Below are 22,862 nucleotides of genomic sequence, written 5' to 3' on the forward strand. Positions count from 1 at the left end.
ATTCGAGACATGGCAGCAATAGTGCGAAAATCCAGAGATATATAAAAACGGCTGGAACCAATCGAATTGGTTTGGATTCTAGATAAAGTACTTGAAATAAAGTAGTTGCACCGCTAAAGAGCAGGATTACTTCTGATCGTTGCCCTGCTAAACATTTTGCCTCATATTCCAAAGAGCAGCAACAATCTTTTGCTAGTGAGATGCAAACCCCTTTGCAGATGTTGATTCGGCGATCAGTCGGAATCATAGGAAGTCAATGCAACGTCACAACAGATTAAACCAAATTGCGAACAGTTACTGAAAGATTTCTTTTAACAAGTAGCTTTAAATCTTTGAAGTCTGCTGCACCACCCCAAATGATCTTTTCTTTGCTTAAATAAAAGCATGCAATTCCAAAATTTCACAGCAATTGTCCTTGAAGAAAGTTCAATTTTGCAGACAAACTTCTAGTAAAATACAACATAAAAATTTCTTAGAAGTCCAATGGCATACCGCATACAACTCCCAAACCGGTCAAAACTGCACCCCCTTATGGTTGTCACAAAAAGAATGCATCATTTCATCAAAGTCACACGCATTCTTTTACCTTCATTTTGTCTGTCCGCAGAAAATTTGCCCCTCGGGACTCATTAGAACTCCGCACCTATCCTTGTTGCATACCTGCATTTTTTGTTTCATTCATTTTTGTGGCATCCTACTGCTGTGTATTCTCGTTAATTGAACACAACTTCATCATATGATGGAACTACCTAAAACCCAAGAAACTGTAAAAATCAAACAAAATAAAAAGGGTTAAAGAAGTTAATAAAATGTAACAAACAATCTATGTTGATTTATATTCTGAAGCATTTACTTCTAAGTTGTATCCTCTGATACGGTAAAAATCCCAGTTTATATTGAAAGTTGTAAACAAAGACAGCACATAGTGACGTACTGCCATGACAGAGACTTCAATGGACCTAATTATAACCTAGTTCGCAATTGAGGAGACATGAAAAAGTATTATTGTTGGATATAACAAGGCCGATGCAATGCATCAGTGTCAAATACCGAAACAGATCCAAATATAAGCCCCGGTAAAATCCTTTAGGGTGCGTTTGGTTCTATAGAATTGGAATTGAAATTCTATAGAATTAAAATTGTATGAATTGGAATTCCTAAACATTGGAATTCTTTTGTTTGGGAAATGCATAGAATTGATACAGAATTCATTTCGAATTTCAAATTCTTTGTTTGGATGGGAGAAGAATTCATTAAGAATTAGAATTGTTTCCATCTAATATTTGCTTGCATAAAATTTTCTTTTTTTTTTTCTTTTTCCTATGTAATAATTTTTTAACATTTAGCTAATTGTTATTAAAGCTTCAATGAAAAAACCAATTAGTGCCTTTAATAATTTATTTTTTCTTGCATTTAACTAATTGTTACTAAAGCTTTAAAGGAAAAAACCAATTAGTTCCTTTTCTGCATATATATATATATATATATATATATATATAAAGCTTTAAAGGAAAAAACCAATTAGTTCCTTTTCTGCATATATATATATATATATATATATATATATATATATATATATATATATATATATATATGACTCTTGTTTCCTTTATTCTTAATTAAATTATATTAAATAAAAACTAATTATATATTCTAACTTAAAAAGTAGTTAATATTTATCAAGTTAAAACCTATTTTTTTTTAAGTTAAGAACTTTAAATTTTAGAAAATTAAAAACCTACTCTATTATATGAATTGGAGAGGGAAGTCATACCTTTTACCTACTATAAATGTTTGAGTTTTGCATCTTACAAGAAAGTCCCATATATGAATATGCAAACAAAGTGATTTAAGCAAAAAAGAAAAAGTGAAAGAAACACACAATTTTAGGAAGTTTGAAAAAAAAAAAAGACAGGAGATTGATAAGATTGCTGTTGGAACGCCCATTTGTTGACTCTTAAGAGGTGTGATTCAAAGGCGGGCAACACAGGGCTGGCAGAGGTGGATGCACAAGTCAACATAAACAAGGGAAGGAGGAGACTGACATAAATTAATTAAAACCCCAAAATTTCAACCTGAGTTATGCAATGGGCAGCGAGTGGAGCATGGAGAAGTGGAGGTGGCAACAAAAGTGATGGGTGGAGGCAGCACAATTGGAGGAGGCGGCGGCAGGAATGCTCCAACAGAGCACTAGATATGCCGATTGATAATGGAAAGAGGAGAGAGGTTTGAGTTTTTTCCATCAATTTTATAGTTGACCCATTTTTGAGATTTTACCCGTACAAGACCCGCGTGTTGACCCGATTTAGGAGTTCAGCCATGGAATTGGAATTGGAATTCTTTGGTCCAGCCAAAGAATTGGAACCATGGAATTCGATCAATTTGGAATTGCAATTCGATTCTAATTCTACAGGAACTATAGTACCCAAACACAAGAATTGAAATTGGGGCCCCAATTCCAATTCTACACTCCAATTCTATGGGGAACCAAACATACCCTTAGTTGAATTACATGAATTCAATATCCTGTAAAGTACTACTTCAATCATAACAGGAATGTAGTTATTTTGAACTTCATATCTGTGCCTGCATGATCTTAATACATGGGGCAACATTTCTTTTAGCCTACTAAAAACTGAGCAATGTGTACATAGCCAACAAAAGCTGGATGTCTTATATGCAAAGGTTCAGCTAAAAAGTCAATGGAACTAGAATCTTTATTTGTCTATATATAATTTCAAATCTTAAGCTAGCAAGAAATAACTTCCAATCGAGGTGTGTGAGATTTTAGAGAAAATCTAAAGACAGTAAATCGCATAGAACAAGAGAGACTACCTCTCTCTCGCTCTCTCCCTCTCTGTCATCTTCCTCTAGGCAATCTCCTAGTTGCAAAACTAGTGATTCTCCTTCAAACCACCTTTCGTTCTGGGAAACACACCCAATATATCAATATGGATAACCTATTATCCTCATTCCCACACAACAAATGGGTTTTCGACGTCAAATATTCTACTTGTCCTGTTAAAATGGGTGATTTGAGCAGGTTTGAAGGGGTCACAAATGGGTAACGTATATAATTGGATCAACCCATTTATACCCATATGGGTATATGGAATTACCCACTAATGACCCGCTTGAAAATTTTTTTTTTTTGTTCTTTCAAATGTTGTTTGACAAGAAATAACAACATTTATTGGCATTGGGTTGGTAAGAAATTCAAATTTATCCGCTTACATTCACCAATAATTGAGTTTAAATGTGCAATTATTTTTAAATGGGTATAAATGGTTAATGCAGATCAACCAATTACCCACCAATTAAATGGGTTTAATTGAATCACCCATCTAAACCCATTCAAAGTTCATCCATACACACATCCACTTATGAATGGGCTCGTTTGGGCGGATCAACATAATTAGGTTATGATTGACACCTGTAGCCGAGACATAATAGGATACCTGGATCTAGCAAAATTGCTTCTAGAAAGATTATAGCTCGCATTAGAAAGAGAAGCACATTAGAGGGTGCCTAGTTTCAATGTAAAATATAGAAAACCTAGGGCAAGTGGTTACACCATTCTGTCACACTTATTTACTTAATAAGTGTTAACCTAAATTTAGGCTACAGTATCTGAAATCACACCATTGTGTCACGCTTATTTACTTAATATATGTCTCCACTAACTGCTATGTTGTGTGGTTCACACTCAAGTCCTCACAATTAATGGTCTCCAAGAAGTTCTTGCATTAAACTAATCCATACTTAGATGACGCATTGCTACCAAATGCATGGGTCGAACACTGGACACAATTTAGAATCATATATCAGTTTTCTTTCATTAGCGACTAGAGAACTGCAACTGGCTTATGTGAATTCATGCAGGCAAGTCGGGCAATTCATAAAATTTGCAAGAAAGCTGCTGTTATTATAGCGTTGATTACATGTAGTGAAAGGGCAAAGTAAGATGTATAATTATCAATGGAATATGTTAAATTCACCAAGTAACAATGGGAAAGCTCACCTAATAATGTGTAGAAACAGAGGTGGCCAATATAATATCAAGAAGCTGATCTCCGTTGTAAAACCAAATCATTAGCAGAATAATAATCAGCAATAAGTCGGTACATATATGAAGGATTATGTCCCCCGCTGTCAAAAAATAAATAATGAATCAGAAAAATTCCAGGAATGAAGAAATCTAAAATAAGTGTATAGCTATTTAATCCATGAAGTTCTTAGATAAAATATTTTAGTTTAACTACTAAAAAAACACTAAAGGTAATAGGTACTGCCTAGAACTATGAAAGACATCTTATAAAGCATTAATTAAACTTACGTATCAGTAATAAATAGGCTAACAAGATTTGGAGGCACATAATCAAATGCAGGATTCACAACATGCAGGATAGGAGAACCAGAGCCACTTCCAAAATCTAGGCAATCAGAAAATTCCCCAAAGTCCAAGAGCTCGGATGGGGACCTCAATTCATTCAGTAAGACCTCTGGATTGTGAGGATAGAGAGGGCACAGCTGCAACATGAGCAGAAGGGTAGTTAGCTAACATAAACTTCCATGAGTAAGAAGTGGTGAGATACACTGACCAGCGAGCTGGAGTCTTGCACATATAGGGATAGGGGGAGTGTGTCAAATTAGACACTCAAACATAATCAAGAAGTTAGCACATACAATGTAGTCCAACTTTAGATATAATAATAGCTAACACATTGCCTTAAAGGATGGGATAGAAAAGGCCCGTGAGGTAGTGGAGCTATTTTATATATTGCACGATCAACAGATCAGTTGGAATTCAATTCAAACTGCTGAAGATTGCTTGTCAGGCATATCACTAGATCAGTGACAAGAAACTGATGCCCTTACAGCACAGACTCATTCTTTGATTCAAGAAACCACAGAAGAACAAAACCAATTTCTGGTTTATAACTTCCAATACAGTTAACAGAACAGACAAATAGTGTCAGCAAAAAGTATTCCACAACAGTAAAGTGGGGCCAAATGAATCAATCATGCAGTTGTTTTAAGCTAAGTAACATTTAGCAATAGCTCACAAACCTGCTGAAATGCATGAAAGCACAATACTAAAAGGGTTGAGATTTTTTTAATATAACTGCTACCACTGCTTTGGTTCCATAAGCCAAAATCAATAAGCAAGATGTAAAAGTGTGAAATTCTAACTGAGAGATGCAAGCCCTAAATTTGGGGCCAGTGTCTCGTCAACTATACATTTGGCAAAAGCTGATTATTCAGAAGTGACTCTAGAAGATTAGATTTCCCACAATCTCACAGATGTTCCTATTTGTTGTGAAAAAATAGATTAAAAACTAAACATGGATGTTCTTAAAAAAAAAAAAAAGACTGATATAAACATGTTCAAACCTGGATGTTCAAAGGTTGTAAAAACTTATTATTGATGAAAATGACCGAAATGCAATCAGATGCTGAATATAAGAAATTTCATGTTGAATAAGTAACTTTCTTGTATCACATATTTTATAATAAAAATTAAACCACCTAAAAGTATTTGATAGTTATACATTATAAAAACATTCTAAAAAGTTGAACATCAAACTTAAATTGTATTTCATTCTTGGTATTTTTGTAGTTTAAACAAGTTTGGAAAATAATTATTGTCCACAGAAAGTTCAGCTGTTAATCAGATTAGCTAAAGCTACACTTGCGTAGGTTGCAATTTTTAGCTTTTTCTGGTTATTAAAAATCTAAATTCTAGATGCTAAAGCAAATACAAAAAATCAGAAAAAGAAAATTTGAATTTTCACAATCAAAATGCATAATCAGCTAACATAATGAAACAAGAAATGCCCCTTCATGTAATCTGTCAAAGCAGATAACATCTAAAGATATGTTTAAGTGTGACTACAACTTCTATTCTACTCAACACCAGATAACCTGTGCCCCAGAAGGACCAATAGGCAGCTGCATGCTGGACATTGAGCTTTTTTTATATATAACTTGCTCTCTAAGCTCTAGCGTTAAAAAATATAAGACAGGCTTGAGGCCAAAGGTAATAATGTCCTCTAAATTGTTCAAGAAACAAAGAATTAGAACGTGACAAGTCAATTTAATATTGTTTTCTACTGTTCAACAATTGATTGATACGTTGACAGAAAAGCCCCCGTTGAAAGAAATGTCCTCTGAATTGTTCAAGAAACAAAGAATTAGAACGTGACAAGTCAATTTAATATTTTTTCTACTGTTCAACAGTTGATTGATACGTTGACAGAAAAGCCCCCATTCCCAAATTGAACAAACACGTGACTTCAGATATTTCTCACGAGGTGCTGAAACAGAAGTCTCTGTCTCTTGAATAAGAAACCCTTTATGCTTCAATGGTGGAAATCAGTGGTGTCCAATCAAATTGCCTTAATGGATTTCACAATGACCGTGGACCTTGCTTAAGACCACAGTATATGAACTCACTCACCATGTAGTCGTATACCTATTAAAATTTGCTATATGGTCTTTGTACAATAGCTCAAATGTATATTCGCTCTCAATATCTTGTTTGAGTATGCAAACATGTCCATGAAATCTGACCTTTTCAGGCTTTTGACATGGGATCTTGATGAACATTGTCTTCTGATCAATAGCCCAAAAAAAAAAATTGCATATTCAGAAAGGTCCAACAGTATCCTAGATTTCTACTTGACTAAGTAACGTTTTCAAATTAGAAGCAATTTTGAGTAACATACACCAAACATTCTTGAAAATCAAATTAGGGGAAGAAGATCTCAGAAAAGTTTGGGCTCATTAGCATTATATCAAAAACAGATTTTGCTATTTAAGAAGTCTGAATGTTGATCATGGTAGCCAAACAGATAAAACTAGCACTTGGACCCCAAAGACTCAAAACACTATATGTGCTCCCCCATTTGTTCCTCATTGTTTCCACTGCCAACTTTACAATGAATCTGCTTTCAGAGTTTCCAACACATAAAGGTATCCAATTGACCAAGACAATTCAGAGGAATGTAACACAATATCAACTTTCTGCAGAGGGATATAACAATTTTGTATGTTTAGCCAACTTACCTTCTGTAGACAGATTTTGATATGAAACACAAACTCTACTATCCATAACAACCCAAATATGATTTTTATTATCCATTACGTTCAAAAGCTTTTATCATTTGTTCAATTTTTTATATCTCACAGAATGGTCAGTTATGGATTACCCCTTATATGAAGGAGAAAATACTCATGATTAATAGGTGGTTCTGTAGGCAAGGACAACTTTGATCAGAGATCTCCCCCAGTTTTGATGTGTCAAACATTTTGGACTGACCTCACATAAAGAAAACTCCCCTTCATTACTTTTAACTTATATCCAAAGTTGCATCTTGCCTTCGTTTACTTAAAATAATTTCTTTAGGCTATGCATAACTTTAAGAAGCAAAATGTCATATCCACACTGGATAAACTTTCTGTTGAGTGTGGTAGCTATCCAAGAATGGTGCCACTCAGTAGGCAACAAATAGCATTTTTCCTTTCAAAAGATTCAGAATAATTCCAACAACAAGAAAAATGATTATATTCTGATAAGTGGACCTCATCCACCAAGTACAAATTCATAAAACAAGTCATTTAACTTGGTTGTCGGCTTTCTGAATGTGCTAACCAACACTTCTGCAGATGCTGTACTAGAGACAGCCCAACCATTTTAGAAAAAAATCCAATTAAACTAAGATGTTTTAAATTATCTCTTGCCTGATTCTAAAGCCAGGTCACAATTCTGAAGTTGTCTTGTAAATGCTATTCCCCAGCAAAAATAAAGGAAATATATGAAACATAGAACTGCATCTTAGTACACACTCCATTTACTCAAACAAAAAAAATAAAATTCTGCCCTGCAGCAAAACTCAATCAAATTAATGTGGTTTCCCTTGAAGAATTTTTTGCAACATGAAACTTTCTACATCATAGACATCTTAATAACTATTTCATTAAACTCTAGATAACAGAAAGTGAACCAGCATACCAGAGAAACTTCAATTTTATCACATACATACAAGTCATCTTGTTATTGCCAACAATCTTCAGAGGGGAATAGGTACCCCCTCCTACCTTTATTGCTAGAATAATAGGGCTGGAAGACATTTTTAAGCATGAAGTGTAGAACTCTATCAAATAAGCACACATGAGGAAGCAAAGAAAGAAACATGAGGTGCAGTTTTTAACTATAAAATCACTCTACCTAGAACACTTAAACTCCTCTGCCATTAGGAAATTGATGCCAGCTCAACTATGAGGTTGTTTAGATTAGTCAAGACATGAAAGGAAGCTAGAAGGTCTTTTTCAACAATTCCACCATCAATTGGTTCTCTGAAGTACTTAAATAGGTGACAATAGATAACGAAATTCGGTTTGATACTTCAGGACATAGCTTCAGCTCATTGACATATGCTTTGTGGATCACCCATTTTTTTTGTCAACCTTCTTTTCACAAAACAAGAAAACATGGTTGAGATGGTTTATCCTTAATAGACAAGGAAAACATATCATTCATAAGTGCCTCAGTCTGCACATTAGAGCTCATTGATCATAAACACACACTAACAGATTCGACATTCACATTTTTAACTTCATTTTAACATTTTACTTCTTCAATCCAAAGAAGTAAATCAGAACAATTCTCATTGGCACATTCCAAATATTCATTGCTGGTATTTTTAAGATGAAAAGGCAAAACATTCTTCATTACATAGAAACTAACTGAATTGACTCACTACTTTATTTGTAGCTCTAAAACAGGGTCCATTTGGTTTATTGGAAAAAAAAGGATAGGATTACTAATCTCATGTCATCCTTTGTTTGGTTGATTTTACCAATCCCATTTATTCTAAATTAATAATCCCAGAGGGAAGGTAGTACTATTTATCCTAGGAAGACAGCTTTATGTGATAAAATGACTTTTCAAAGTTATTTTCAGACAACCATGTTATATTAAATCATTTCCATACTTACCAGCCATAATATTGGACTTCCAAAAATGCATGAACAATATAACACTATCCAAACTCCAAACAACCATTTTACATAGATGAACAAATGAAAAATGAGTCACCTCAGGATAACTAATCCTGGTATGACTCCCTTATCCCATCCACAAAACAAGTGAGGCCACATTAGTTCAGAATGCTAACTGCACTTAAATGTAAACATATTTTCCACTTGAATTCTTTCAGAAATCACAAGAATAGAATTGTTTCATGATGAGGTCAGGGGGGAAAAAAACAATATTCAGTAAATTACACTGCATAGGAATGCTAACTGCAGATGAACCTACACACAGACGCACACACATATAGGATCTCATCATTAATCATAATAGAGACACTGTAATTCAGGTGAGAGAACATATTCTAAAGATTAAACTGCTTGAGAATGATAACTTTGGATAAAATCAAACATGCAACAGAATTCTATCATTAATCGCCTAAAATATTTCAGAAAAAGATTTTCTACGAGTTCCATGATGGAGCACTTATTATCAATCTAATCAATAAATCATGTCAACTAAGAGCCTTTAAAATTCCCAAAGAGTCAATTTGATTATAAGCACTAGCAGCAATCAGATTTCAATTATAGCAACCTGGAGATGCATTTGAACAATCGCCAATGAAGGGATTTCCAGAGCTTCAGATGTGGTTGTTGGAAACTCCATATAACCTACAATCATTTCTAAATAATTGTCCAAGGTTATTTGTTCTTTCATCCTTTTCCATCCACTGGGGTAAATAAACAATTAGACTTCTCGGGCATCCCGAAGAAGCACCTGTTGAATTTTTACTACTCTCATTACATGTCTTCGAATTTAGCTTTTTAGCCATTTACTTAACACGCTTACTGCATCACAGCTCAAATCTTCTTTTTCATTTAAATTCCATGACCTCAATATTAGTATTCTGTCACAAGAAAAATCTACAAGCTCTTCCTTATTACTTTTCATGTATCAAAAGTAATATCCAAAACTTCAAGTTCATTCGCTCTGAAACGAACTACAAGCTGTAGTAACTACATCCATTCTCTGCAAATTAAACAAGTTGATCTTGTAATTTATTGCTTGAGCTGAGTTTTGACACCAACAAACCTTATGAATTCCTGCAAGTACAACGAAAGGGACTGCATGCCTTTGAGCTGCTAAAGCCACCATATTCAATCCAACAGGTGCTATAACCCCACCATTAGCCATCACAGCATGAGCTCCAACAATAACCTTAAAAAAGGAAAAAAAAATAATCAAGTGAAAAGCATGATGGAATTTAAAAAAGAAAATAATCAATAAGCCACAATCACTGCATACCATATTCACACGGGAAATCATTGCAAAGACAGCAGAATCAGTAATTACTGTGGTTTGAAGCCCCCTTGTAACCAGCTCTTTTGCGAGGGTATGTCCCTGATATCTGATTTTAGCGGAAGATGAATCAATTAAAAGAGTGGGAAATACTGGAAACCTAAACATACTAGAAGCTGTATTTTGGTATCTGACAAAGTAATTAGCCTCTTGTCTCACCTCGGAGCACCCTCTGCAACAAATACACGAAATGATCTCTTTTTCTCTTTTGCAGCGCACAGAAATTCCACTACCGTCCTTGAACTGCCCAAAGTCAATATTACCTCACTGAAACAAAAGAGACATAACAACCAACAGATAATCAGATTAAAATCAACTAGTATCATATCAAATACACTAACATACTAATTAAAAGGTTCAAAGGGGTAGCACCACATAAACTTCGACATATTGAAAGACAAACAAAATGTAAATACTGGACCTCAATTGAATCAATTCTTGACTAGCATTTATTGAGCTAGACTTAAGCTCAAGCTACTACAAACATTTTCCAATTAGATCTCAGGCTGCAAAAACGTGAACCAACACACTCCTTTGCCTATATTCATATTTGGTTCTATTTCATTCTAGTTTCAATCACATATCCATACACTCTAGCAAATGGTCTGAACCATACTTTTATGCAATGGTAAGAGATGATTATCTCTATGGAGGTTTGAATTTTCAGTATTTATAGGGATTGAAATGGACATGCAAAGTAAGCTCGAAGAAAAAACAGAGACAAGAGTGAAGAAGATACTGAGAAGCAATGACGGCAAGCTGGCCAATGTGACCTAACAGTTACCCATAGAAAGGTAAGCAGCCGAAATCACTACTTGCTCAAAATGTAGTGTGCTAGGCGTAGGATACTAACCAAGCCGTCATACAGTTGAACCACATGTTGCAATAAACATATGGGATCTTAGATCACCCAATTCAGTGATACAGAAATAGCTAATATACCATATTTGGCAAGAGTGCAAGATCATACTGATAGGCCATTTGCTGAGCCATTAGCTTTCCCTTTAACTGAGAGCAAGATCCATACCATGTCTATGAGCACACAAGCTATCACTGAGATTTCTATAAAATCATAGCTGAAGAAGGCTCTACTGCTGATGTGCAGAATGCGAAGAAAAAATCTATTACTGTTTGGACAATTCCAGAAAGCAACAGTCTGGAGCTCCTTGCTTTTTTTTCAATTGATTCCATGTGCTTGCCTTTATTTTAATCAACTAGAGGTAGCATACGTATTATCTGAAATTAGAGTTTCTAGAAGTCTAAGTGTTGGACATAAGAACTCAAATTTGGTGGTCGCCCCCTACGGGTGGCAAATCTAATTGGGGATGTACATCTTTTCACTGAGTGCTTTCTTAGTTGTTAAATTTTCTTAGCTACAATGTTCCCTTGGTGCTTAAAACGTCTCTGCACAGAAGGCTAGCTCTTTCTCTATATATGTCAGTTGTAATAGCTTAGGAAGGTTGAAATGGAAAGAAATTGTGTTTTATTGAGCATTTTGACAACAACTTTGCTTTCTTTCAGAGATGAAGGCAACCTACGCTCATATGCTTAATACAAAAGGAAGTCTAGGTGGAACTCCTAGAGCTTCTTACTTCTCCTTCTCTCACTCTCTTGCTTCCTGCTGAACTCCAACTTCTACACTCTTATTCTCGGATTTTGATAGCTTAAAATGCTGAAACTATCTTCTAACCTTAAAGATTCTTTGTGCTGCATCAATTTATATAACCTGGCTAATGTAAATTTCTCCTCGAGCTGGTAGTTCGAAAATACTAATCATTATAATAAGCTCAGCTAAAAAGACACCACCATTACCCGCTTGAGTTTTATAATTAGGATGTTGCCACACTTTCCTTAAACAAGCAGATAAGCCAAGATTAGTTAGTCCAAAGTCTGTACGAGCTCACTGGGATCGCCAATACCTTTGTTGACCTTTTATTGTAGACATTTTCAATGATAATCAATTCAACTCTGACAACATGGGAAAATTCCTAATATTGATTATTCTCTTCTTTCGGGACAATACCTTAATGTTTCCCATATCTTTCCAATCATATGGAGGCTAATTGTTTATGCATATTAATCAATTTTAACAGGCCTAGCAAGGCTGAAAAGAACTCCAAAGGAACACAAGCTTACATATATTGCATCTAAATAATCAATTCTAAAGGTTTTCTAACCAAATCCAGCTTGACAGAGGATGTGAAACCTGGCACTCAAGTCCAATCATTTGAATTCAGCTTCAGAAAAGCTTATTCACTTAAAACTCAACTAAGATCAATTGCTCCCATAATTCCAAGCAAGCACTACCAAACAAAACTTTTGGGAAAAGAAATAAATGAACACAATGAAAAACAATCAAGAAACACAAGATAATGAAAAAACAAAGCCCTCAGTTCAATGACTATAAAAATTACATGGTAAGACATTCATCAACTCTCTTGAGAAAAAGCACACTACAACCTACTTATTCATAAAGCTGAGTTGTTATTATCCTCCTTCACAGCAAAATGTCATTAAGTTATGACAAACTTACAGTGACATACTTTACCTAATTTTACAAAAATTAAGATAGAACTCAAAGCTAGATTTGTCAATAGTAACTTAATGAAGTTAGCAGTCTTGAGGAAAATTGCAAAGATCAATCTAGTACTCCCAAAGAAAATGGATTTAATCAAAGATGTAAGTGATAATTTCCTATTGTCTTCAGAAAAGCAAAGGCAACTTCAGTTCAATGAAGTTCTATCAAACCAATAAAAGGAAAACAAATTATCTAGAGAATATATAATCCAATTCCCACAATGCATTTTTAGCTAGTGTGGGTAGCCAACATGAAGGCAATATTTCAGCCATATCCCACAGAATCTTGTAACTGGACTTCTGCAATAGCATGTATTGAACTTAGTTCCACAGCCAGCCAACCAAACAAACATGCTAGTATGACAAAGGTAACTTTAATTGATCATACTCAATCATTTGAGAATATGATAAATAACATGAGCACATATTTCCTGTTCCCACTATGATTGATGACGTAAAACAAACTTAAGTGGTATTTAGAAGTATAAAAGAACTTTCACAAAAGCATTAAAGAAAGATACTTTTGATGTATATGCTCCACAGCTTGCTCGGCAATCTGTTCATGGCAAGTGACTATGTCTTGAATCAGTTCATTAACTGCCTCAATGACATTATGCTTTAGCCTTTTTGTGCTTGAATTCTTATCAGCAGCTGAGAACAAATATTAGCAGCACACGTCAAATGCAGAGACACTTAAAAGCAACACCAACATATTAAATTATGGTTTATAAGTACACAAGGTGACCAGCATAGGTAAACTACTGAATAATCACTAGCCATGATGGCTACCGCAGAGAAACCAAGGTGCTTGGATCTATAATCACCAAGAATTCACATTCAACCGTCTAGAAACCAATAATGGGATTATTTATATAAATGGAGAAAATGGTATACTTACATTTGCTTTTTCCCTCAGAATCGCCTCCTGAAGAAGATGTATGAGGAACAGCTGCTGTATGTGGTACATCCTCAAGAAGCGTTTGCAAGGAGGGAGGCCTCAAAGTGCTTCTGGCAGCAGCAGCAACAGCTGCTGCTGATAAAGCGGGATGTTCATCATGCCCAACATCATCTTCATCGTCACTTCCAGCAGACAGACTCAGCCCGCCAATTGCAGCTGCAGTGAGAGAGAGATCCTCCTCTCTAATGATATGTAAAACACGCCTTACAACATTACCAACAGCAAGCTCTGCAACCAGTCATATCCAATATCGTGAAAAAGCAAGCAACAAATTACTGTAAGCAAATTATGGTATAAGTGCCACAATTATGTATAAAATTATGTATCACTTTTCTCCACCCTATTCAATTATTTTCGAGATGAAAACGTACAATTACAGCACAACGGATTTTTATACATATACATTTCATTTCAGTTAATTCTTTTCTGTTTTGCACCATCTTTTTTTCCTTTTCCGTTTAAGCTCAGCCAGAAATAATTACTCTTTATCCTTGCATCATTGATAAATAAAATACCCTGAACAGTTTTATCAGTGATAAATAAAATACCTAACCAGTTTTTAAACTAACATAGAATTGAAAAACCGCAAACTACAATTATTATATTAAAAATTACAAAAAAAAAGAAAGAAAAACAGAAAACAAATAATGTTTCATTTTACATACCAACAGGATTAGCAGCTATTAGCTGCTCTCCAACAGCTTTAACAGCGTCAATTAGTGCTCCGGCCTGGTTTGTATTGGGAAGCCTCTGCTGCGAAATGAATGACCTCAGCACTTCCGCGGTTACCTTCGCCGTGGCCTTTGAGCCTTCAATTTTACTAGTTTAATCACAAACAAAATGGAAACCAGAAAATGAACAAACAAATAAACAAACAGAATTCATATTCTGGAAAAATTCGAGGGAATAATCTCATATGGATTACCGTCTTTTGAGCTTGATTAGAAAGTCGTTCACGAGAGCATGCACGTCAGGCATGATTTTCAGCAGACAAATTCACCTGAATTAAGCGAAAACTATATGAATACATAATTGAAAAGAAAGATGTGTACAAAATTGAAAAATTGAAGTAACTTTTGTACAGAGATTGCATAGATTGAATATTACAGATGAAGGGAGGCAATCGAAGAAGCTCAAAAGTGATAACTTCTTTGTTGTAGTTGGGTTCTGGTGGGGGATTAGCGAGGGCTTAGGAGGGAATTTGATTCGTGGCTTTTGAGCTGGGAAGGTTTTCTAATTTGTGGTGATTGTGTTTGGATATCAAAATATTTTTTGTTTGTATCGTAAATATATCATTCAACCCATCTTTTTATATTTTTAATCACCTTTTTATTTCACATACATTATATCACAAAAAGTATTACAGTAATTATTTTAAATAATACTCTATCCAAACAAGGGCTTTCAAGATTTGTAAGGCCTGTGATTTTTTTTTTTGTTTTTAGTTTTATCTACCTTCTAATAGGTAGGGGGAAATTTTTATGAAAAGTTTTATGAGGGACTTAGTGGCAAAAAAAATTAGGATGGGAATTACTAAAATTTATTTAGTTATTAAGTATATCTTTTAGAGGTTATTTTAAGACTTTTAATATGACCCATATTATCAAGGGTAAAAAACAAAAAAATTACTTGTAATTAAACGAGCATGCAGAAAAATCTCACGTAATTTCAAAATTTATAATCCAATCCCTCGTGGTTTGAACTAAATTGAAAAACATTACAAAAGTCGTCAAAACTAACGTGTTTGATGTAACAGTCCCACCTTTTCTTAGGGCCTACCACCCCAAAGGTTAGCGGACTGTCTGTCTAGCTCTCGCTAGGATTACTAAATCAAAATTCACATAAAGTACTAAAACGCGCAATTTAACTTCCATTCATCAACCAAAACTATATACAATGGAGTCGCTAAAGATTCAACTTAAAATACAAGCCAAAGTATCTAAACTTATACAAATACATGTGAAGTATACAAATACAGAGGAGGTTAAACAAAACAAAACAAAACTAAAACTAACTCAACTCTTTCCCCAAAATCACGTTTTCAAAACTTTGTCCCTTGTAAGGAAAACAAAGAGTAATAGGGTAAGCTTTCTCACAATGAGGTGCCAAAAGGTCACACAGTCACAAATCACATAATTAAACTTTTAATCGATCAAATATAAGTATCAAATAATGAAATAAGTAAACACCACAACTCATACAGAGCATTCAAGTAAAATGATACAGATGATTCTCAAAAGCCAATTTCCCCGTTTCATTAACTTGTTCCAAACCCGTTGACACTCCGTCAACGTTTAAAGAGAGAAAACAATGACCGTAGATCTCCACTTTACATCAGTTTTTCGTCCACCAAACATACCCCTCACCAGACCCGAACACCAAACAGAAACAGTGGTGGGAATACTCGAGTATATCCAAGCAAGAACAAGGATGGTCGATGAGATAACTCTCCAATCGACTTAATCAAGATAGAGCTACTGAGACGGGAATGAGAGGCACCTCCCACTCGAATTGAGTGTGATACATGCTGTCGCTCAACAGTAGAGTCGATGAGATAATTTTCCAATCGACTTAATCAAGATAAAGTATTGAGACGGGAATGAGAGGCACCTCCCACTCGAATTTAGTGCGGTACATGCTGCTGCTCAACACTTACAAGTCAAGCACAAGCACAAACACAAGTACATGTCAATTAAATTTAAACAAGTACAAGATCATTCAAGAAGGGGAGAATAAGTGTGATAAAGTACACCCTCGCCTTATCAAGTTCAATATTCAACACATAACCCGAGGTATCATTCATATCAAAATATCAAGAAACATGCACTTGATACTCATCAGTTTAAACAAAATAACGTCAAAAGTTTGCCTCCGGGTTATACCCTTGATCACCAACAAACCCTAAGAATAACCAAGATAGAGTATTATGGTTCAATCATTCAAAACTTAGGTGAACCAAAGAAAATCCAAGTAACTACTAGTGCAAAAGTGTAAATATGCCAAGGGACATGAGTAACCAAGGAGTTCCTCATTCCAATTCATGGCTGTAATTTTCAGCAACAAATAGCTAAAAAGACAACCAACCTCGAGGTTAAAGTGAAACAAATACAATTAGAAAGCATACTAGAAGAAACCATCACTTTTCCTCTTATTTTACACATGATTTTGTCAAAATTTCAGCTTTTACACTACCATCAAAGTGCACTCAAGAAATCACATATAACCTAAGTCCAAACCAATCAACAGGTTACATGTAAGTGGATTGCTAACCAAAAACTCAACTTTTTTTCATGGTTCAAGTACAAATCATGCAATGCCTCATAGTGTGAATATAAGGCATGAAACTCTTTGAAAAACTACAACAAAATGGAAGTTATAAGCTGGAAAACTTAGGATGTAGTTCACGGTTTAAGCAAGCAAATTCCAGCGAGCCTCACCTCATTTTTGTCACCAAAACAACCCCTCTCATACTTATTTCAATCATAAATCACATAAAATAGGCTTGTTGTGACAGCCCCACCTCACCCTAAGGCGAACCAAAGGGTTCGGCGGACCGCCTGCCCAACTCTCGCCAGGACTACGGAGTCGATTCACACAAATCCAATATAGTACGCGCGGTAGGACCCAAAGAAAACGAACAATCGGAACCTATTAAGGTGAGAACATGCTTACCGAACCATAAAATCATAGTTTCAACGGAATATATTTTATAGAAAAGGTTAAACACTTATACATATATTTACATTGGAGTCTTGAACAAATTAACATACATGGCAATCCGGGGTATACATACTACACAAAATACAATTAGGGTTTCGTTTTCAAAAGAGTTTAACAACATGACATATATGCTAACTTGACCCATTTCGTCCAAAACCGTGATTTCCAAGTTTGTCCCCTGTAAGGAAAACAAAGGTAACAGAAAGGGGTGAGGTTACGATCAATGAGGTACCAAACATATAGGGTAAAATCATGGCCTTTCAAATATACCAAATATATATAGAGGAAAGCAGATACATATACCAGATATAGAGGAAAGCAGTTAGACACAGTGATTCAAAGGGAAAGGATACAAGTGGCTCTCAGGAGCCAGATTTCCATTTGCAGTACTTGATCCGAACCTGTTGACTCTCCGTTAACGTAAATAGAACCAACATATCCGTAGACCCCACTTTACACCAATTTCCGTCCACCAAACATACCCCTACCGGGTCCGAACGCCGAACAGGAACAGTAATGGTAATTCTCGAGTATACCGGAATCAAGAGTCTCAATACCCAAAGATTCCCAAAACAGACTACCGTGGTTCGTTATCTAATCGACCAGATCTTTGCCGGCCCGACTTGAATAACTAGCCACATGTGTCGAGTTCAGAGGTCACAGAAAGGTCGTTGGATACCAGCCTCCAAACGACGTCCGAACAGACTCAGATACAGTTAACAGATTATACACAGTAAATAGGCATATGGACAGACAAGAGAACGAGTGTGATAAAATACACCCTCATCTCAAACAGAATAAACAGATAGTGCAGTCATTTAAATCGCAGATTGCAGGGGCAAAAACCAAGTTAAGTAACAAATGAGAGGAGTGGTACACTCACCGGTTCCAGTACAGATACTTCAAAAATTTTTTTACCCAAAGTGGCCTTAATCGCCAAGAAACCCTAAAATAATCAAGATAAAACAATTATAGTTCGCACATCCACAAACCCAGTAAATGGAATGCATAAAAGAGACTCGACAACATGTCGTACGCCTTTTCAGGTTAAATACTAATACAAAATAATATAAATATGACTTTTGAGCAAAAAGATAACAGTTGGTCCTAGGGTTACAAACAACCCTCAAAACCTTTCATTTTTACTAAGATCAACTCAACTTGAAGGAATCGCGTAGCTCTAAAATTTTGGGCAGCATGCCCTCTGTATTTTGCTATATTCCAGCCATTTATGGCTTCATTATTTTTCCTCAAGTCAGTCCAATTCAACACATAAGAAATCTCAATACAATAGCCCTTCAACTAGGCTCAAATTCATCCAAATACAAAGCAAGTCTAGGAATGCAACTAGAAATCAAGTTTTAAGAATAAAAGCTAAATAGCAGGTTTGACGTCTCTTAACGGAACAAACACAATCGAAGCTACGCTTATCAGATTGGGGTGAAATTTATATCGTTTCGAAGCTAAGATAAAGGCCTACAAATTTGATGAAGACCACTTAGTCCAGTTCATAGTGTATCTAGGTCAAAATGTCAAATTACAGAACCAGCATCTCACAATCAGACTAGTTAACCGCACTATGATTAAACGACAATAACTCAGGCTACCGAAGTCCGATTGAGGTGTATCTTCTGGCGTTTCAAAGCCAAGACATATAACTACATTTTCTATGAAAACCTCCAAAGCTAACTCATGCATTTTCAGAGTCAAAAATTGAAATCTCCACGAAGACAGAAAACTGTCCGCGAAAATAGGGTTTATGGGTAGTCAAGGATATTACAGTCATTTCACATGCTACGGTGCTCCAATCGAGCTGAAATTTTACAGGCATCTATAAAACATAATTTTCTACAACTTTTATGTTTTGTGCTAAGGCCAATTCGGCCTCTAACTAGATCTAACAGTACCGGGCAGAACATGAGAAATTTACAACCCTAAACTGTCATTTTCTGCGCTAACCAGAAATTTCCGCAACCAATCGTATCCAACATATATTAGCTCCATATTACACTATAATAAGCCCTCAATCAATGACCAAACCATGATTATCATACAAAACATAAAAATAACAATAATAAATCAAAATCCATCATAACTTCACTTCCAACCATAAACAAACCATAATCACACCATATGTCATCATATTAAGCCACTAAAGTTACCAATTGAACATTATCAAAGTTAAAGGGAAAAGTTCTTAACAACTCACCTTGTAATCTCGAAAAAACAAACAACTTAGCACCTCCTCTTTTCAAACCACTCCACCAACTTAGTCACTACCACCTAACAAAGGATTTCTACGGAGTGAATCCGAGAGTTTTCGGTTGAATCACAAGATTTGTGCAAGAAATTGGATCAACTAGTTGAAGGTTTTTTTTTTCTTTTCTCTCCAAGAAGTCTCGGCCAAGAGGATGAGTATGGTGATGATTTTGTGGTGAATTTTTAATATGTAGGAAAGGTAAAGTAAAGGTAGAGTAAAAGGTCAAAGTCCAAGGGTGAATTGAATGGTGACACTTGTCACCTTTTGGCTTAAAACTTATCCTTTTGTCTCTCCAATGATAATCCATCTAGGTAACCTTTAATTGTCTCTTAACACCTGATAAATTAAACCCGGTATACACAACTTAACCTAATTGGCCGAATTTTATCGAACTTACCGCACTAGTTGGTCCCACATCCAGTATACACTCTTAAAATCTTAAAAACTAACTTATACTAGAAAAATGATTTTAAAACTATATTTACTTAACAAAATCTCGAAAAAGCAATATAATAGGGTTTCATGAAGAAAAGGCATGCAAGAAAAGAAAATAACATATTATGAGATAAAGAAAATTTACGGGTCCTCACACTCTCTCCCCCTTAAAGAAATTTCGTTCTCGAAATTTTCTTATCAACGGAATCTATCAAAATTTAAGGTACCCAACGGATCGTACCTTCTACGTTCTCAGACGAGTCAGGGACCTGATGGTGTTCTAAAGAATATACTCGAGCCGGTACCTTCAATCCAATCCCTTCCTTTTCGACTGTCCACGGTTAGTCTTAGTGGGTTGCGGGGTCCCTTTTCCTTTTCGCAATCGAACTGGGCAGTCAGCAATCCGATGATCGGCACTTCCGCAGCGCAGACATTTTCCCTCTTTCTTCCAACAATTTGCCTCCGTATGATTTGGCCCTCCGCAATATCCACAGGGACCACGAGTAGCAGAGACCGGTCCCTCCTGAGAGACATCACGTGACACCCTCGGTTGTCGTACTCCCCGTTTCCCTTTCCAATTTTAGGGGGTGTACTTGTACCTGCTTGCTCAGAGCTACTCCCCGGAAAGCCCCTTTTCTTGGTTTGGAAGTTTTTCACCTGCAGCCTAGCATTCTCTACTCGTTGCACCTTCTCTACGGTATCGCCGAAGGCGTTAATTTGGGCTACGGCTAGATCTTTCTGGATCTCCACGTTCAGACTCTGGACGAATCGCCGTATTCTTCGTTGCTCGGTCACGATGAGTTCGGGCCCGAATTTGGACAGCCGAGTGAATTGGCTCTCGTACTCGGCCATTGTCTGGGTCCCTTGACGAAGCCAGATAAATTCATCCTCCTTTCGTTCCTGAACTAGAGGAGGGAAGAATTTAGCGTTGAACTCCCGCATAAAGTTCACCCAAGTCTTGGGCGTTTGCTCTCGGTCCCACTTTTGTCGTATTATGTTCTACCAGGAACGGGCCACCCCTTCCAGTTGAAAAACAGCAAAAGTCACCTGCCGTTCCTTCTTGTAGTGCAGGGCATCAAAGATATCCACCATTTTCTCTAGCCACCTTTCGGCTACATCTGGATCGGATCCCCCAATAAACTTTGGTGGGACAAACTTCTGGAAGCTCTCGAGGGCCCGGTCCTCGCTCTCCACATGATTACCAGGGTTCCCAGGGTTGGGGTTAGGGTTGTGACCCTGTTGGTGCACAACTTGGGCTAGCAAATCAGTCATTTGCTGCATGGCAGCAGCTATTTGGACGTTGGGGTCAACCCTAGATTCAGGGTTTGGTCCAAACGAGGTTTCCCCAGTGCCCCTTTCAGACGTGGGTTGCCTAATTCCACGCCCACGGCCTCGTCCTCTACGAGTGCCCTCCATTGATCTAAGTCAATCTAAGGTCGAGGTGCAAAGATAATATTAAAGATAATTATAGGCATAAGCAAGTAACAAGAGGTACACACAGATCAAAAGCATATATACACACAACTGTACCGAACCAGTCACACAGTAGCAGTCAGCTAGATACAACCAAAAGAGGTCCATAAAGGTAGCGGGGTCATCCAAAAGTATTATAGACGAACTAGATTAAAAGCACAAAAGCAACTAACGAAAAGTTATTTCCTTTCTAGGCCTCCATTCCTAATCTACGAGAATGCCACAATTTATATCTTAATCCAAGTTAATCATACTTATGAACACCCGAACAACCCACATGAAGTTCCATAGAATCAAATTTCTAGTTCGCCTAAGTCCTTTCTAACCTAGACTCTCATCGATTTAGTAACCGGGCACAAGAATCCCAAATAAGATAATTCACAACTCGAGCCGGCCGGTCCCAAGAGTAAATCATCCGTATTAAAGATTCCTACCCGACATACATACCTAACTTCCTCAAGTCCCATGGTAAAGAGCTTTACACTTATGACATGCACGGTTCATAGCTTATGCTCCAACAAGCACTTAGACACATTCACGAAATCAGGACCATAACACCACTTGGTCCAAACTCACTCCGCGCAGAGACCGCGCGAAGCTGCTCTGATACCACCTGTGACAGCCCCACCTCACCCTAAGGCGAACCAAAGGGTTCGGCGGACCGCCTGCCCAACTCTCGCCAGGACTACGGAGTCGATTTACACAAATCCAATAAAGTACGCGCGGTAGGACCCAAAGAAAATGAACAATCGGAACCTACTAAGGTGAGAACATGCTTACCAAACCATAAAATCATAGTCTCAATGGAATATATTTTATAGATAAGGTTAAACACTTATACATATATTTACATTGGAGTCTTGAACAAATTAACATACAGGGCAATCCGGGGTATACATACTACACAAAATACAATTAGGGTTTCGTTTTCAAAAGAGTTTAACAACATGACATATATACTAGCTTGACCCATTTCGTCCAAAACCGTGATTTTCAAGTTTGTCCCCCGTAAGGAAAACAAAGGTATCAGAAAGGGGTGAGTTTAC

General features: G+C 36.4%; 1 protein-coding gene across 2 annotated transcripts; it reads right to left on the reverse strand.

Annotated features, from left to right (window-relative positions):
- Positions 1-343: 343 nt before the first annotated feature.
- Positions 344-15,208, reverse strand: LOC113732523 (uncharacterized). Of its 2 annotated transcripts, none has more exons than XM_027258349.2 (11): positions 15,036-15,208; positions 14,854-14,928; positions 14,594-14,748; positions 13,869-14,156; positions 13,492-13,621; positions 10,553-10,660; positions 10,340-10,442; positions 10,127-10,252; positions 4,337-4,530; positions 4,022-4,149; positions 344-764 (listed from the first exon to the last, which is right to left on the reverse strand). In XM_027258349.2, exons 2-10 carry the CDS (start codon positions 14,904-14,906, stop codon positions 4,059-4,061), a joined length of 1,248 nt encoding a protein of 415 aa, XP_027114150.1. In that variant the 5' UTR covers positions 14,907-14,928; positions 15,036-15,208; the 3' UTR covers positions 344-764; positions 4,022-4,058. The 2 variants fall into 2 exon arrangements, with proteins under 2 accessions (XP_027114150.1, XP_027114151.1); XM_027258350.2 differs by having other exon boundaries at positions 592-749.
- Between the last annotated feature and the right edge of the window lie 7,654 nt (positions 15,209-22,862).

The sequence above is a fragment of the Coffea arabica genome, chromosome 2e, assembly GCF_036785885.1.
Source record: "Coffea arabica cultivar ET-39 chromosome 2e, Coffea Arabica ET-39 HiFi, whole genome shotgun sequence".
NCBI classification, from domain to species: domain Eukaryota; kingdom Viridiplantae; phylum Streptophyta; class Magnoliopsida; order Gentianales; family Rubiaceae; genus Coffea; species Coffea arabica.